Below are 16,388 nucleotides of genomic sequence, written 5' to 3' on the forward strand. Positions count from 1 at the left end.
CTGAAACTTTAAAAAAAATAAATAGCTCTGTGGCTTCTGGCAATGATTTGATGTCTTTCAGCCCCATCCCCACCCCACCCCCAAATTAAATGAGAGTCTTGTGCTCTTAACTTGGATGGTCCGCTTAGATGGCTCCCTCTCAGACCCACCCCAGGGGGTGGATCCCAGCATTAGTGGATCCCAGCATTAATGGATGCCAGGTGTATTAGTGTTACTTGCTCAGTCATATCTGACTCTTTGTGACCCCACGGACTGTAGAATTCTCCAGGCAAGAATACTGGAGTGGGTTGCATTCCCTTCTCCAGGGGAGCTTTCTGACCCAGGGATCGAACCTGGGTCTCCTGCATTGCAGGAGATGGAGCCAATGGATCCCAGCTCCCCTTCAGATGAGTACAGGGTTCTGGGCCTCAGAATCCTCCTCAAGAGAGCTTCAGCCACACTTCTCAGTGACTGGCCATCACACAAGGTGCTGTCCCTCATCTCCTTGGTCTTGAGGAAACTTTCAGCGCTAATGTATATGTATTGTTATAAGGAAGCACAAAGCACTGGCAGCTCACGGTTTAAAGACCAAAGAAGGTAGTGTTGGTAAACAAAATAATATGAGGAGAGACAAATGGGGTTGTTCTCCTACAGCTTTAATTCTGGGGACTTAAAATGAGTCCATTCTGCCTCAGGAACCCCAAACTATAGCCTCTCGCTGGAGTCTCTTGTTTTGCTTCTCTTTTGTAGAAGTTTCCTTTCTCTCTTTTCCCTCCTCTAGTCCTCAGCTGTGTCTTCTCATTCCACACGCCGTCCTGCCCACCTGCAGCTCCTCCTGTTCCTCCTCTTCCCAGAAAAAGGAGGGGCACAGGCCATGAAGAGGGGAGTAGGGCGATTTTTTTTTAAACCTATGGATGTGGAAGGACTGATGCTAAAGCTGAAACTCCAATACTTTGGCCACCTCATGCGAAGAGCTGACTCACTGGAAAAGAGTCTGATGTTAGGAGGGATTGGGGGTGGGAGGAGAAGGGGACGACAGAGAATGAGATGGCTGGATGGCATCACCGACTCGATGGACATGAGTTTGAGTGACTTCTGGGAGTTGGTGATGGACAGGGAGGCCTGGCGTGCTGTGATTCATGAGGTCACAAAGAGTCGGACATGACTGAGCGACTGAACTGAACTGAACTGAACTCATGGATGTGAACCATATTGAAGAACACAGCCATGTACATCTTCCCTTCTTAGTCCTAAGTGGAGGGAAATGCCTCTGTTTTCCTTTGCTGCCTGTTTTGCCCAAACGCGTTGACATCCCTCTCCAGAACCTCAGTAACTAACATATAACAGCACATGCTCCTCCCAGTGGGAGGGTGAACAGCCTAGTATCACCTAACGCTACAAACTTGTGAGTTTACATCCTCATCGACAAACTCAGGATACTTTCCCGTCTCTCCCTGACTGTGACACTGTCTTCTTTTGTCTTCTTTCCTATCAACTACCTGCACTCCCTAAAAATTAAGAAGTGGGAAAGTTTAAAACAGAGAAACTCATTCATTTACTCATAAACAAATTATTTAAATACTTTCCAATCTTCTTCAAGGAAAAAAGACAAAGCTCGGTTAACAGACAAATATACCTAGTATTATTTTGTGTGCTTTTCACTTTTAAAAAGTGTATGTCTTTCATTCTGCATTTGGCATTTACCCATATTGGTGTACGTGCATGCTAAGTTGCTTCAGTTGTGTCTGACTCTGCGATCCTATGGACTGTAGCCCTCCAGGCTCCTCTGTCCATGGAATTTCCCAGGGAAGAATACTGGAGAGAGTTGCCGTTTCCTTCTCCAAGGGATCTTCCCGACCCAGGGATCGAATCCAGGTCTCTTATATCTCCTGCATTGGCAGACAGGATCTTTACTACCAGCGCCACCTCTGGCACCATTTGATAATGCATTTTATGAATCTGCCACAGTTATTTATCCCTTCCCCTGCTGGTATGTATGTTTCCAACTTTTCACTATTACAATACTGCTACAATAAACATCAACGAGCATCTAAAAATATAGACAAAACCAGTACAAGAAATTGCCTATTATAATTAGCGCCTGTCATCACACCCAGCTTAAAAAAAAATAGGTTTGTATTTGGGGTGTGAATACCCTCCTCCAAATGAGATGGGCATATGACTCTTGTAGTCTGTAACCTGTCCTTGTCTCCTGCTATAGAATTGCTCTTTAGAAAAGGCTGTTTGGATCCTGTACTGTTCCTGCAACGATCACAGCCTCGGAGAGGAAAGAACTATGTATCTTTGAAGGAGCTGAAGGAATGAAAGGGGGTTTAGATGCTTTTTAGAGAGAAGGAATGGAAAGTTTAAAACACAGGAGAGAGATTTCAGTTTTAATTAGGTTCTAAGTGCCTGAAGTACTCGGGGCTCACATTAGCTTTGTTTTATCACTGTAACTCTATACATGAGGCTTTCCCCACTTCATAAATGAGGAATCTCTGTCTTAGGAAGATTCAATAACTCGTCCATGGTTACACATCAACTAGCCTCAGAGTGAAGATGTGAGGCCCAGAGTTGAAAGCAGAAAGAGTAAAGAGCTGGTTGGAATAATGGACTCACCAAGATTGCTGAGGTGAGCAAAAGATACGACAGTGGGTCCCAGTGGAGGAGAAAAGGAAAACCAACTGGGCGCCCAGGAAAAGGAGCCACTTAAAGCACACTGGGAGAATACAGAGCAGACTGAGGGAGACGTCAGAGGCTGCGGTGAAGTGAGTTCTGACCTGGAAGTGCAAGCAGGCTGATGTGCAGCTGAAACAGGAAGGGCCTTGAGAATATCTTGACTCAGGCTTGGCCTGGGGTGAAGAGAGGAAGGACCGAATGACCAAAGGATTGAGGAGATTCCAAGTTAAGTAGGCGTTGTTTGATGTTTCCTGATAGCTCAGTTGGTAAAGAATCTGCCTGCAATTCAGGAGACCCTGGTTTGACTCTTGGGTCGGGAAGATCCCCTGGAGAAGGGATAGGCTATACACTCCAGTATTCTTGCGCTTCCCTTGTGGCTCAGCTAGTAAAGAATCCGCCTGCTGTGTGGGAGACCTGGGTTTGATCCTTGGGTTGGGAAGATCCCCTGGAGAAGGGAATGGCTTCCCACTTGAGTATTCTGGCCTGGAGAATTCCATGGACTGTGTAGTCCATGGGGTCGCAGAGTCGGACTTTGACTTTCTTTCTGGCTGATGTGAGTCCTGGGGTGGAGCCTGGGTTCTGCTCCCTGGAACAACTTCCCTGGTCCTTGTCCATGTTGTTCAGCTCCGTGGGAGAGTCCTCCATTTCTGTTGTCCTCTATGACCACATCCAAAGTATCCAAAGTACACATTAGGAAATATTGGCTCCTTGGAGCCAACAGACATTTTAGGACGTCTCTCTTTACTGTGACTTTTCATTGTGATTCTTTGGGAAGTAGGTCCTCTCAAGATCATCATAGTCAACTTCTTTTTTAAAAAATAATTAAAAAAATTTATTTTTTGGTTGTTCTGGGTCTTTGTTGCCACGTGGGCTTTTTTTTTTTCTAGTTGCAGTAAGCAGGGGCTACTCTCTAGTTGTGGTATTTTTGGTGTGTGGTTTCTCATTGAGCTGCCTTCTCTTGTTGCAGGGCACAGGCTTCAGTAGTTGGGGCATATAGGCTCAGTAGCTGTGGTGCATAGGCTTAGTTGCTCCGTGGCATGTGGGATCTTCCCATATCAGGGATAGAAACTCTGTCTCCTGCACCGGCACGTGGATTCTTTACCACTGAACTACTAGGGAAGCCAAACACTCAGCTTCTTACCTACTGGTTCCAGTGAGTTCCATGTAGCAGGCATCATACTCATAGACCTCTTGGAGATGCAGTGACCATCACTGTCCTCATTTGTTTGCCTTCCCACCCTCATGCCTTTCTATCTCCTGTACTCTCAGCTGACCAACCTATCAACTGCTCTTCTCTGCTGCTAAGTCACTTCAGTCGTGTCCGACTCTGTGTGACCCCATAGACGGAAGCCCACCAGGCTCCCCCGTCCCTGGGATTCTCCAGGCAAGAACACTGGAGTGGGTTGCCATTTCCTTCTCCACTGTGTGAAAGTGAAAAGTGAAAGTGAAGTCGCTCAGTCGTGTCCGACCCTTAGCGACCCCACGGACTGCAGCCTACCAGGCTCCTCCATGCATGGGATTTTCTAGGCAAGAGTACTGGAGTGGCTTGCCATTGCCTTCTCTGCTGCTCTTCTCTGGAGCATTTTAATCTAGGTAAAAATATTTACTTAATTGTATCTTCATTCTAAATCATACGATTCCACTCAAAGCATGAATAATGGGGCAAGGGAGTCATGTCCTTTTTTATCTTTAACTTAAAAAATATTTATTTATTTACTTTCCGTGGGACTGGGTCTTTGTCACTGCGCCTGGGCTTTCTCAAGTTGAGGTTCATGGGGGTTACTCTCTAAACAAAAGCAGTGTGTGGGCTTCTCACTGCAGTGGCTTCTCTTGTGGAGCACGGGCTCAGTAGTTGTGGTGCATGGGCTTAGTTGCCCCAGGGAATGTGGAATCTTCCTGGACCCATGTTCCTTGCATTGGAAGGCGGATTCTTAGCCACTCGACCCCCAGGGAAGTCTGGGGCCATGTTCTTGATTTGAACATTGCCATAGGGCACAGTTTTCATCCTATCTTCTTCATCCAAGTGCTTTTTCAGATTTACCTTTTATAAACTGGACTGAGATCAGTTGCTTCTTCCGGTCACACAAGTCCACAAATGTCTAGACTCTTCTTATTCCCTTTCATTACTACTTGTAACTAATTCTTTTCCGAGTCTATTTCAAAGCATGGAACACTGTATTGAAGGCTGCCAAGAGCAACCAGTACATTCTGTTAACAATATGTTTTGCAACTACTTCCCCATGAGTTAGAATTCATTTGTTACCGCATCTGCTTTCCATGTTCTAGACAACAACTTGCCACTGCATAACATGGATCAGTATGGACCAGCCTCTGATAATTACCTTGCTTCCTGCTGTCAAATCCTATAATCAGTCATACGTTTTAGTTTATTTTGTTGTTACATGAGTACTCCATTCCTAGTACCAATTTACATATGTTAGGATAGGTCACTGGGGTCGCTAAGGGTCCAACACGACTGAGTGACTTCATTTTCATTTTCCACTTTCACACATTGGAGAAGGAAATGGCAGCCCACTCCAATGTTCTTGCCTGGAGAATCCCAGGGACAGGGGAGCCTGGTGGGCTTCCATCTATGGGGTCACACAGAGTCGGACATGACTGAAGTGACTTAGCAGCAGCAGCAGCAGCAGGATAGGTCAAGTTTAGCTCTGTTGATAACAACCGCAAATAGCCCAAGTTTATTTCTTGCTCACAACTTCATTATTTGGACATGTTTCTTGTGTCCATATCATGAGCTGGCAGGAGGCTATGTTCATTGTATTCACCCAGATACCCAGAAAGCTAGAAGGTATATCTCAATTGGTGCTCCCATGGTCCTCATCAGAAAAGTGGACCCAGGGAGGAGGGCTGCACTTCCTGGAAGTGATACACAACACTTCTGTTCAAATTTCATTGCTAAAGCCACGTACATGACCACACTGATTTCAAAGAGGCAGAGAAGTGCAATTTTGCCACATGCCCAGAAAAGGAGAGCCCTTGTCACAACCCCAAGGAGATGCAAGCAATGCTACCTCACCATTACACAATCCCTGTATTCTACAGTGCCTTGATCAGTAGCTTCCTGGAGTAGCTTTACCTGTAGTTGTTGAGTTGAACTGTCATCTCACACCTGCGCCCCCCCCCCCCCGCCCCCCGCCCACAGCTTTTGGCTGCATCTGTGCTGGCTCAGTGGAGGAGGCAATGACAACCCACTCCAGTACTCTTGCCTGGAAAATCCCATGGACGGAGGAGCCTGGTAGGCTGCAGTCCATGGGGTCGCTAAGAGTCGGACACGACTGAATGACTTCATTTTCATTTTTCACTTTCATGCATCGGAGAAGGAAATGGCAACCCACTCCAGTGTTCTTGCCTGGAGAATCTCAAGCATGGCGGAGCCTGGTGGGCTGCCGTCTATGGGGTCGCACAGAGTCGGACACGACTGAAGTTACTTAGCAGCAGTAGCAGCAGCCTGCTGGCTCAGACTCTTCACCCTCCCCCTTCAAGCCTTGCCTCTGAAGCCATGGTTCTCTGAAAGCTCCCTGTTCCTTCTCAGTTCCACTGAGCATCGCTAGCCCACCTGGAGGCTGGGAACTAGGTCTGGCAGGTACATATTAGCGGGTTAAAAATACCAATGCAGCCATGCTTCGTACTGTCATCCACTCTGAACATGAACGTATTTCCCTCTGTTCATCTGGGGAATCCCGTTCTTTCTAGTTCTGTGGGGAGGAGGGGAGTGGCTGTAACAAACCAGCACTAACTATTCCCTTCAGAACTGGAGAAGTGTTCTCTTCAATGGTCGTGTTAACTGCTTTGCATGCTTTCAAACTTATCTGTAAGCCCAAAGGAACCAATGAATAGGAAATATATTTGATCATCCATCCTGATCACTAGGAATATATTCATTTTCAAGCCTTTTATTTTTTTTTACAAGATAACTGTGTACAACAGTTTACCAAATGTTTTCAGTATCTCTCATTTGATTCTCCCAGTGGCCTCAGAAGGAACTCAGCATTGACTTTAAACAATACAGATAAACCACTAGGGACCACTGATCTACACTATTTTATCACTCAGTCTTCTGAAAAATTCAAGAGTATTTTAAGGAAGCACTACCCTGCAGGTTTGATAGCTAAATAAACAACCAAGAGTGGGAATATACAGACACCCTCATTGATGAGAACTAATTCTCTTAGAAGCCATTCTGGATTGTTGTAAACTCTTTTTGGAGGTTGGTGGCTCAGCTTATGCTCTATGCAAAACACACCTGGATGCCATATCTTTGAAGGCACTGGGATGTATGTCAGACCCAAGGTCAAAACCAATAGACTATTCAACATATCACGCCGCTCCACCCGTGGGATGTTGTTTGCCACACTTACTCTAGAAGTTGTACGATCGGATCATAAGGGATAAAACAGGAAGTAGGGTACCGCAAGTAGAGTATTGGAAACACTTACTTGAGAGTGGTGAGTTCTGTGAGGGATGGCTGAGTCGCCTTGAGATAGCTTTCCCTTCGCGCAGCCACTTTGGGAGAAGGCTTGGGGCTGGTGTCCGAGTCACCACTGTCTTCATCTCCCATGGCCTTGATGTAGCTGCCACTCCGCATTCTTCGGCAGGGGATTTCATCATCTTTACCTCGAGGGGTGTACCCTGTCCATTCATCCTGAGGGACCTATGTAGATACAAAACAGAGAGTTCATTCTGTATAAAAGTCTACCTTTGGGACTTCCCTGGTAGTGCAGTGGCTAGGACTGCTTGCTCCCAAATGTAGGGGGCCTGGGTTTGATCCCTGGTCAGGGAATGAGATCCCACATGCCATAGCTACAGATCCTCCATGCCACAAGTAAGACCCAGTGCAGCCAAATAAATAAATACACATAAATATTAAAAACAGTTTATCTTCTTCGTTTCTTTCCTGACCCTGCATATGGGTAATGCCAGTAATTATTGAAAACTTCAGACATTAACTTTCAACAATATTTTACCATAATTAGTCTGAAAATATTTTCAATACATGCAAATCCATGTCTCAATCTTTGAAAGAACCTGTGTACTAGGGAAAATTAGAACCATCAGATTCACTTATACTTCTCAATTTTCTCATGCTGAAAATAATAGGCATATACAGATGCCACTAGAGAGTGGTTTTATTTGAGCTTTTCAATGATTTGTTTTCAATTGTCATTGGAAATTCAAGAATGTTTCTGTTTTGTTGACATCTTTCCTGCGTCTTCCATCTGTAGCATTTTGTATCCAATCTTGCTTCCTCCCAAACCACTGGTGTACACCAGCTATGTTCACTTCCCAACCACCGATTCTTTCTGAATCCTCTTAGTTTGGATTTGGCCTCTATAGGTTGCTTGACACCCTCTTTGAAGGTTTCAATGGTCTCCTCATGAAAGCTAGTGGCGTTTTCTTAATTTTAATTTTTCTTGGCCTCTACACAGGTACACACACCCACACACATACCACCTCTTAAAGAGTTTTTCCCCTTCTGGCTTTCTGGTTACCCTACTTACCCGACTTAGCCACTACTTAGCTGTTTTTTTCCTCTTGCTTTGTCGGATCCTGCTCCAAGTCCCTAATTGTGAGGAACCCACAAGATAATGTTCTCAGTACATGGCTCATTTGTCTTTCTATTGGGTTGGCCAGAAGAGTTTCTTCAGTTAGTGAATATGTTGTTCAATAAAATTCTGGGTGAAAATGCAAAATACGTCTTTTTATTTTTACTTAAACAGAATGAACTTTTTGGCCCACCCAAAGCAATCATTTCCTTTGAGTTCATTAGGGCACCATTCTATGCCAGAAAGGCTTGTTTCTGACCTTATTTTTAGTTCTTAGGGCTTCCCTGGTGGATCAGATGGGTAAAAGCATCCACCTGCAATGCAGGAGACTTGCACTTGATTCCTGGGTTCGGGAAGATTCCCTGGAGGAGGGAATGGCTACCCACTCCAGTATTCTTGTCTGGAGAATTCCATGGGCAGAGGAGCCTGGTGGGCTACAGTCCATGGAGTTGCAAAGAGTCGGACATGACTGAGTGACTAAGCACAGCACAGTTCAATATGGATCCACACTAGGATCTCATTCCTCCTCCTTTTGTTAAATAAAAAAAATACATAACAATGGCCACTCTTTTTATCCATTAAGATATAATGAACAACCTATGAACTGTGCACAGAACAGGGCACAGGGATTAGTTAAAAGAGACCAGGAAACAAGGAGGCTGCCTCTTGCCCTCACCATGCTGATAATGGAAGACAAAGCAGACAAAAGTTTGGGAACAGTTCCAAGTCAACGTGTTACCAAGCCTTAGATGTGGTTCTGTAAATGGAGTATGAGCCAAGGAGACACTGGACACAGGAGTTATGTAATGGTGGTGGAGAAGGAGGATCCAGGAAGGGCTCCTAGAAGTGGCCATGTGGGCAATGAGAAGGTAAAAAAGTGTTTAATTTTTTCATGCTAACTGATGAATTGGCCAAAAGTTCATTGGGTGTTTTCTGTAACATCTTAACAAATGAACTTATTGGCCAACCCAATATTTTCTGATTATCCATTAAATAATGCCGTGTTTCATTATTAACATTTAAGTATGCTATGCAGTTTGCTTATAGGATCTTTTTCATCAACACAACAACTCTATTTTTTTGAATTTCTCAAATGAGAAGCAGAAGCTCAGAGGACTTAAGAACTCTGCCTGAGAACACACAGCTAAGAAATGGCAGCACTGGAATTCAAAGCATTTTTGGTTTAATTCAAAGATCAGAGTTTACTTAATCTAAAATTTATGATTAATAACATGAACTTTAAATCTAATAAAATTGTGTTAATAATTTTGTTATTAAAATTAATAAAATTGTCTACAATGTGTTAATAAAATTGTCTACAATGACACACATGTACAGAGTAGACACAGATTTCTAAGTCATTGTTTCTAGGAACTGAGAATAGATATTCCACTGAAAAAAAAGCACTATTCTTTCCTCCTTAACTCATACATTTAACTATTTTGAAAGCTTGCAATATCTAGAAACATCAGACTGAAGAGATGCTACTATTCCTGGACCTGAAAACAGTGATTTGTAGGTTCTAATGCTGAAAACTACCAGCGAAGTTTGGTTAAGCTTCAGTATGCAGCTTATCCTGTGTGCAGGCTCTGTTCTAAATGCTTTGTAAGTGTTAACTCATTTGATCCACACAACTAAGGGTATTATTATTATTATCCCCATTTTACAAATGAGGAAAATGAGGTTAGGTAACTTGCGCCAAATCTCAGCTACAAAGGGGAAGAGTTCCAGCCCAACAGCTCCTATGTCTTGCCGAGACCGTATTTGTTGCTGTCTTTCTGTCTCTGATCTCATGGTACCTACAGAACTGAACAACTATAGTCCCATGACACCTTCATCATCCATCATGCCTGATCCATTTGCCATTTATCAATTATGGTAGTAACAATGTAGAGTTCTTGCTTTTTGAGCTAAAAAGCATCAACATCACCATGGCAACAGAGAGACTTCTTAGGGAAATTATAAATGCTGAGAACAGTCTTGTTTTCCTTCCACTGGCAGGTGAGTCACTGCAGAGATACCATCATATTCAGTACCTCATTACTGGCTCAGTGATTACATTTTATAAACTAAGTTGGTACAGCTGAGGGTCATAGAGGATGCAGCCAACACTTGCAGTTTCTCAGCACGGATGCACAGCTTATAAGCATGGCTCCCTGAAATATGTTAGCGACCAATGACACCTCATTAGCTCATATTGCTTATGAAACAAAACATGGCAAATTTTTCTTTAGGTGGTTTTCCTCCCCAAAGTTAGTTTATGGTAGAAACTTGGTCTCACACTAGAAACAGGCTACAATAGTTGCTAAGAGAACCAGCTGGGAAGTATTTAATGTATATATGTTTCAATTAAACATATTTTTCAAATGAGAACACCTAAAGAAGTTTATGGAAGTGATCTGCATGGAATGGATTTTAAAAATCAATACATTATTCATGCACTGAGAGAAAACCTACAATAAGTTATTACAATTATTACAATACATGTAAATTAATACAGAAACTAGCTCCAGGAAAAATGTAAGGAAATCTGAACATCAAGACTTTGGAGAAGAGAAATACTGTTGCTGAACAATCAGGGCCAGTAAAGTTGCTACAATTGAACCACTGTTTTTATTATGAGTCTCTTAAACTCAGAAGCAAAAGAGAGGCAGTGGTTGGTTACAGTGTTTTCAAAGAAAGCACACTAGTTTGTCCAGAGGCACAAAGAATGAACTATCAGGTGCTGCAGCTACATTGTGATCTAGTCAAGGCTGCAATGGCAAGCCACTCCAGTACTCTTGCCTAGAAAATCCCATGGATGGAGGAGCCTGGTAGGCTGCAGTCCGTGGGGTCGCTAAGGGTCGGACACGACTGAGCGAGTTCACTTTCACTTTCTACTTTCACACATTGGAGAGGGAAATGGCAACCCACTCCAGTGTTCTTGCCTGGAGAATCCCGGGGATGGGGGACCCTGGTGGGCTTCTGTCTATGGGGTCACGCAGAGTCGGACACGACTGAAGTGACTTAGCAGCAGCAGCAGCAGCAGCTATGTCCTTCTGTGTCACTTTCACAGAGAGAAAAGCTTCAGGTAAATCCACGGAAAAAGATTAACTTTGCAGCTGTCTGAGAAGGTCTTCCTATTACTGGTCCTCGTGGTTTACAAAATGGAAGTCTTTTTATTAATAACAAAGGGAAACTGGAGCAGAGAGAGGAGTGGCCTGGGCACTTGTTGATGACAGGCAAGCCAGACGTCCCGATTGCCTGCAGGAGTTTGGCGGGGCAGTTAGATCCAGAAAATGTTAAAAGAAATCACAATAAATGGTGCATGCATGCATGCAAAGTTGCTTTCATCATGTCTGACTCTTTGTGACCCCATGCACTACAGTCCACCAGGTTCCTCGTCCATGGGATTCTCCAGGCAAGAATATTGGAGTGGGTTGCCATGCCCTTCTTCTGATAAAAGTTGAGATTAACAATAGTTATGGGTTAGAGAGAAGGAGGATTATTTGTTTTTAAATGCAAATGTTTAAGCACGAAACTGCAATGCAGAACTTTATTTTTGAGAGAACAAATGAGGATTAGTGTGCATTTTTCTATTTTAGAGATAACCAGACTATACCTTAAACCATATGTCATGGTTCAGGAGGACAGAAGACCTATCTCTGACAAGGAATGACCATACCTAGCTGCTGTCATTCTCTAAATACAGAATAAAGATGCTTTCTTAGTTGAAATAGTGTCATGGGCGCTGAATGATGGGCCCTCGTAATGCAACAAGAGAAAATTATTTTAAAAATCTCATATATATGAAAATTTTAAAATATATTAATTGTATTATATATATATATGTCCTATAGTGAAAATTATCTCTCCTAAATTGGCCTACTATCTCAAAACTGTATTTATCTCTCTTCTAAGATCTTTGGAAGTGGACTATTCCTGTGATACTGCCAATTTTGTTTTTAGGCTTCCCAAAACTCAGTTGAAATAGTGTCATACTAGCTCCAGGAGACCTGTGAGCTAAAGTATAATAACCTGGGGTTCCTTAAAAAATCTCCTCCCACAAAGTGGTATCATTCAAGGTAATTTCTTCTTTCTGAATGTCTCAAACTCTTGGCTGATTTTTATTCTGGAGGGGGGAGTGGTTATCTTATCCACACTTGGTTAATAGAATGTTCATTCTGAATAGACGAGGTACTTCCACTTTTACCCTTCCTCCACTTTCCCCTAAGCTCCAAATGCCCAGGTTTACTGAATCCAAGATACCAGTGCAAGCTCCTCAATATGTTTTTGTGTCACTAAGAAAGAAAGAAATACCACCAATTAAACTCTGACACTCTATAGATTACATGATACATTCCAATATCAAAGATGCTAAAATGTGAAAAAATATGGAGCTCAGAAAGCAATCCAACAGCCCTTTAAAGAATATGTACAAAATAAGAATAAGAATGGGTGTATTCTGGGATAGTGATGACAGGATGTAATAATTTCATAGTGATCAGATTAATAACAATTAGCATTCATTTATGTCATGCTTTTGAAAAAATACATAAGTTGACACAGTCTCATGACCATTATAACTGCCTTGAAGGATAAGGAGAGTAAGTATTATAATCTCAGCTTATGAAATAAAGAAACTGAAGTCCAGAGGGGTTGTAGTTCGTTCAGAGAGACACCATGCCCAAGGAGGGGTCTGCTGTACACAGTCCAGAGATTTTTTTTCCCCGCTCTATATTTAGATCTTGACTGTTTTGGAAGGAACAGTTGTCATTATGTGTGCCTGTGTGCTTCAGTCATGTCTGACTCTTTGTGACCCCATGGACTGTAGCTCACCAGGCTCCTCTGTCCATGAGATTTTCCAGGCAAGAATACTGGAAGGGGTCGACATTTTCTCCTCCAGGGGATCTTCCTGACCCAGGGATCGAACCCACATCTCCTGTGACTCTTTACCACTGAGCAAACTGGAAAGCCCCCAGTTGTCATTTTATGATCATCTGAAGAACACATTTCAGATAAGACAACAACTTCTGAGAGTTTTAAACTCTCTCTGGAGGGAAAAAATGCATAAACAAAGAATTCAGTTCAGTTCAGTCGCTCAGTCGTGTCCGACTCCCTGCGACCCCATGAATCACAGCACGCCAGGCCTCCCAACAAAGAATTACATGCCTTGAAATTAAAGCTATAAGAAATACTATTGTAGACATGGAAAGGCTTACTTTAATAGGCCCTTCCAGTGTGCATGGGGTTTGGCTGAGCTGCTGTCATAGAGTCTAACTCAATGTAGACAGAGTCAGACATTCTGTGCCAGCGATGGGCTGGAAGACGATGGCTGGGAGATGAAGCCATGTGCGAGTGACTCCTCGAGAGTGGATTATCTCAGGATGGGAAGTTGGATGGTGCGGTTTGGGGTGATGGAAATGCGTGAGATTTGGGGAAATCTGAGAGCCACAAAAGGAATGAAGACACTTAGAAAGCCGGGACAGCTGAAATGGAGCATGTATCCTGAAATATACCAGGGGAGGCTGGGGCCATTCTGTGAGCAGTTCTGGACTGTAGAGATTGGGGAGGGAAACGCATAAACCTAACACAGAGGTGAATTTAAAGCAAGTTTCTATTTCATTAGGGACCAAAGAAGCTGGAATAGATAACTCTGGCATTTGGTTCATTAGGTAGAAATAAAGACGATATAGCAAGGAAGAACTGTGATTAAAATGGTGGGTGTCAATAATAGGTTTATTTTTGCAAGACTACTCTTTAGCGGTTGTTGATTTCTTCAACAATTGAGCATTTCAATTAAAGAGGCAAATAAGGGCATGTGGCTACGGCTGAGGGGGGTCAACCTGTTTGACCTTTCCTGAGCCTGATGAGGAAAGGTAAACGTGAGAAGAGCCTGTACTTAGGAAAGGAGAGCTGAGGACCTGTTATTTATGGAATAATCTTGTATTTCTAATCTCAAAGGGCCGGAGGTGATACCTTGTGACTCGATTTTAATCCCTCTAGCTGTCCTGTGAAACAGACACTCCCATTTCCACTTTACTGCTGCAAAACTAAGACTCAAAAAGCTGGACTGACCCGCCCAAGGTCATCTGCATCTCTCTGATGCCAAAGCTTTGAGGGTATCACCTCGCCTCTGAGGAAGGCATGTTGATTGAGCGCGTGAACAAATATACTTTAAAAAATGGAGTTCATGCTCCCACACTCTGTACTTTTCAAAAATGTACAAAAAAACCCTGTCACTATTTAAATAAGCATACAGGGACTTCCCTGGTGGTCCAGTGGTTGGGACTTCATCTTTCAGTGTAGGGGGAGCGGGTTCGATCCCTGCATTGGGAGCTAAGATCCCACATGCCTTGTGGCCAAAAGATAAAACAGAAGTTAAAAAACTCAATTGTAAAAAAATTCAATTAAGACTTCAAAAAATGGTCCACATCAAGAAAAAAAGTCTTAAAAAATTAGCATACATATTATCTAATCCCTAACTGGCTAGCATAGATGAAAGTTTTAAAATGATACTAAAACAGTAAGTGTGGAACATAATTATGAGATAAAGCAGTGTTGCTTCTTCACCATTTTGTGGTGCCCTTACCAATGATTGTCATCAATTTTTACTTGAAATACATGGACAGTTTTCGGGGAGTCAGAACACCTGCAGGATGGCCACATTTCGGGGAATCAGAACATCGGCAGGACGGCCACACTCCCAAGGGTCCTATGGGGGCCTCCAAGCACTCTGGTAGCTTTTCAGCATTTGTAGGAAGACTTCGCCCTGGGTTTCAGGGTCCAGCCTTGCTCTGTACTCTGTACGGAAATGGCTGGGATGCACTGGCCTTCTAAGCACTTTTAGTGAGCTCTCAGATTCCCTACTCACTCTGCTCCTTTGCATCTTCTTTGCAGCTGGGAGAACTGCCTTCCTGCTCCACACAGCTTTCAACTTGACAAATGCGACTTGGCATAAATGTCCCTGTAGCCTTTTTAGCTTGCTCTTCTCAGAGCAAAAGCAGGAAAAAAAAAAAAAAGAGCAAGAATAGGAAAATTACAATTACACGATGTGTAGATCCCAAGGCCTGATTGGTGTTTTACAAGCAGATTTCCCTGGCAACCGCCCTTTCCAACTCCCCTTGAAGCCCGAAGCTGGTGTAAAACTTAATTTGCTTCCAGATTGCCTAAAAAATTACCTTTTAAGGACAGGAGTAAATACCTACCTCTTTTTTTTCCCCTGGGTAAAATTCTTTTTTTTTTTTTTTTTAAAAAAAACCTTTTTATTTTGTATTGGGGAATAGCTGATTAACAGTGTTGTGATCATTTCAGGGGGACAGCAAAGGGACTCAGCCATACATATACATGTATCCATTCTCCCCCAAATTCCTTATCCCATAAGGCTATCACATAAACATTGAGCAGAGTTCCCTGTGCTGTACATTAGTATCAGTTCCCTGTGCTGTTGGGTTATCCATTTAAAATCCAGCAGTGTGTACATGTCCGTCCCAAACTCCCTAACTTTCTCTTCCACTCATCCTTTCCTTGCAGCAACCATAAGTTCATTCTCTAAGTCTGTGAGTCTCTTTTCTGTTTTGCAAGTAAATTCATTTGTATCATTTCTTTTTAGACTCCACATATAGGGTTAATACCCTTTGCCACATCTTTTTCCAAATAACATTTTTTTATAGTCACTTTTTAAAATAAAAAGACTTTTTTACAGTGTTGTGTTACTTTCTGCCATACAACACCACAGATGCCCTTGAATAGAACTTTGTAACAGTGCTCTTCAATGGGAATTCACTCACTGTTACCCTACAGAGCTGGTCTCACCCATGAACATTTACAGGCATCTACAGGGTACCATGCACCACAGCAGGTGCCAGGGAGATACACCAAAAACCTTTTACAAAACACAGTCCGGTCTCAAAGGGGTTGACAAGTTTTAAGTGGATCAGACAAATCTGGGGATGGATGAAGGAAAAGAGTAAAAATAGCTTTAAAACAAATCAATCTGGATTGAATATTACATTTTAGTGTCTCTGTGTTACCTACTGGGCTTGTATTCAATAGTTCATATCAATCCTCTTCTTGGTGGTAAAACTGTTCCTTTGGAGTTGAATGGATCTGTGCAAAGTACATGCCACTGGGAAATGGGTCTGCAGGAGAAATACAGAGGGGCAAGGTCTGTGAGCCCTCAAAGGA

The 16,388-nt window shown here is 43.0% G+C and overlaps 1 protein-coding gene across 9 annotated transcripts in view; it reads right to left on the bottom strand.

The window, feature by feature from the left end:
• The window catches only part of DLGAP1 (DLG associated protein 1), a 533,225-nt gene that overhangs the window by 219,686 nt on the left and 297,151 nt on the right, over positions 1–16,388 (bottom strand). For 5 of the 9 annotated variants that reach the window (XM_055417159.2, XM_088833502.1, XM_088833501.1 and 2 more), the window contains one exon: positions 7,116–7,330. In XM_055417159.2, coding sequence (XP_055273134.1) covers positions 7,116–7,330 — 215 coding nt within the window. Of the gene's footprint in view, positions 1–7,115; positions 7,331–15,075; positions 15,190–16,388 lie in introns of all 9 variants that reach the window. The other 4 variants (XM_088833498.1, XM_088833500.1, XM_088833505.1 and 1 more) reach the window with 1 other exon arrangement.

Source organism: Moschus berezovskii, chromosome 28 (assembly GCF_049115385.1).
Source record: "Moschus berezovskii isolate FMDL1 chromosome 28, NW_MosBer_1.0, whole genome shotgun sequence".
Classification (NCBI taxonomy): domain Eukaryota; kingdom Metazoa; phylum Chordata; class Mammalia; order Artiodactyla; family Moschidae; genus Moschus; species Moschus berezovskii.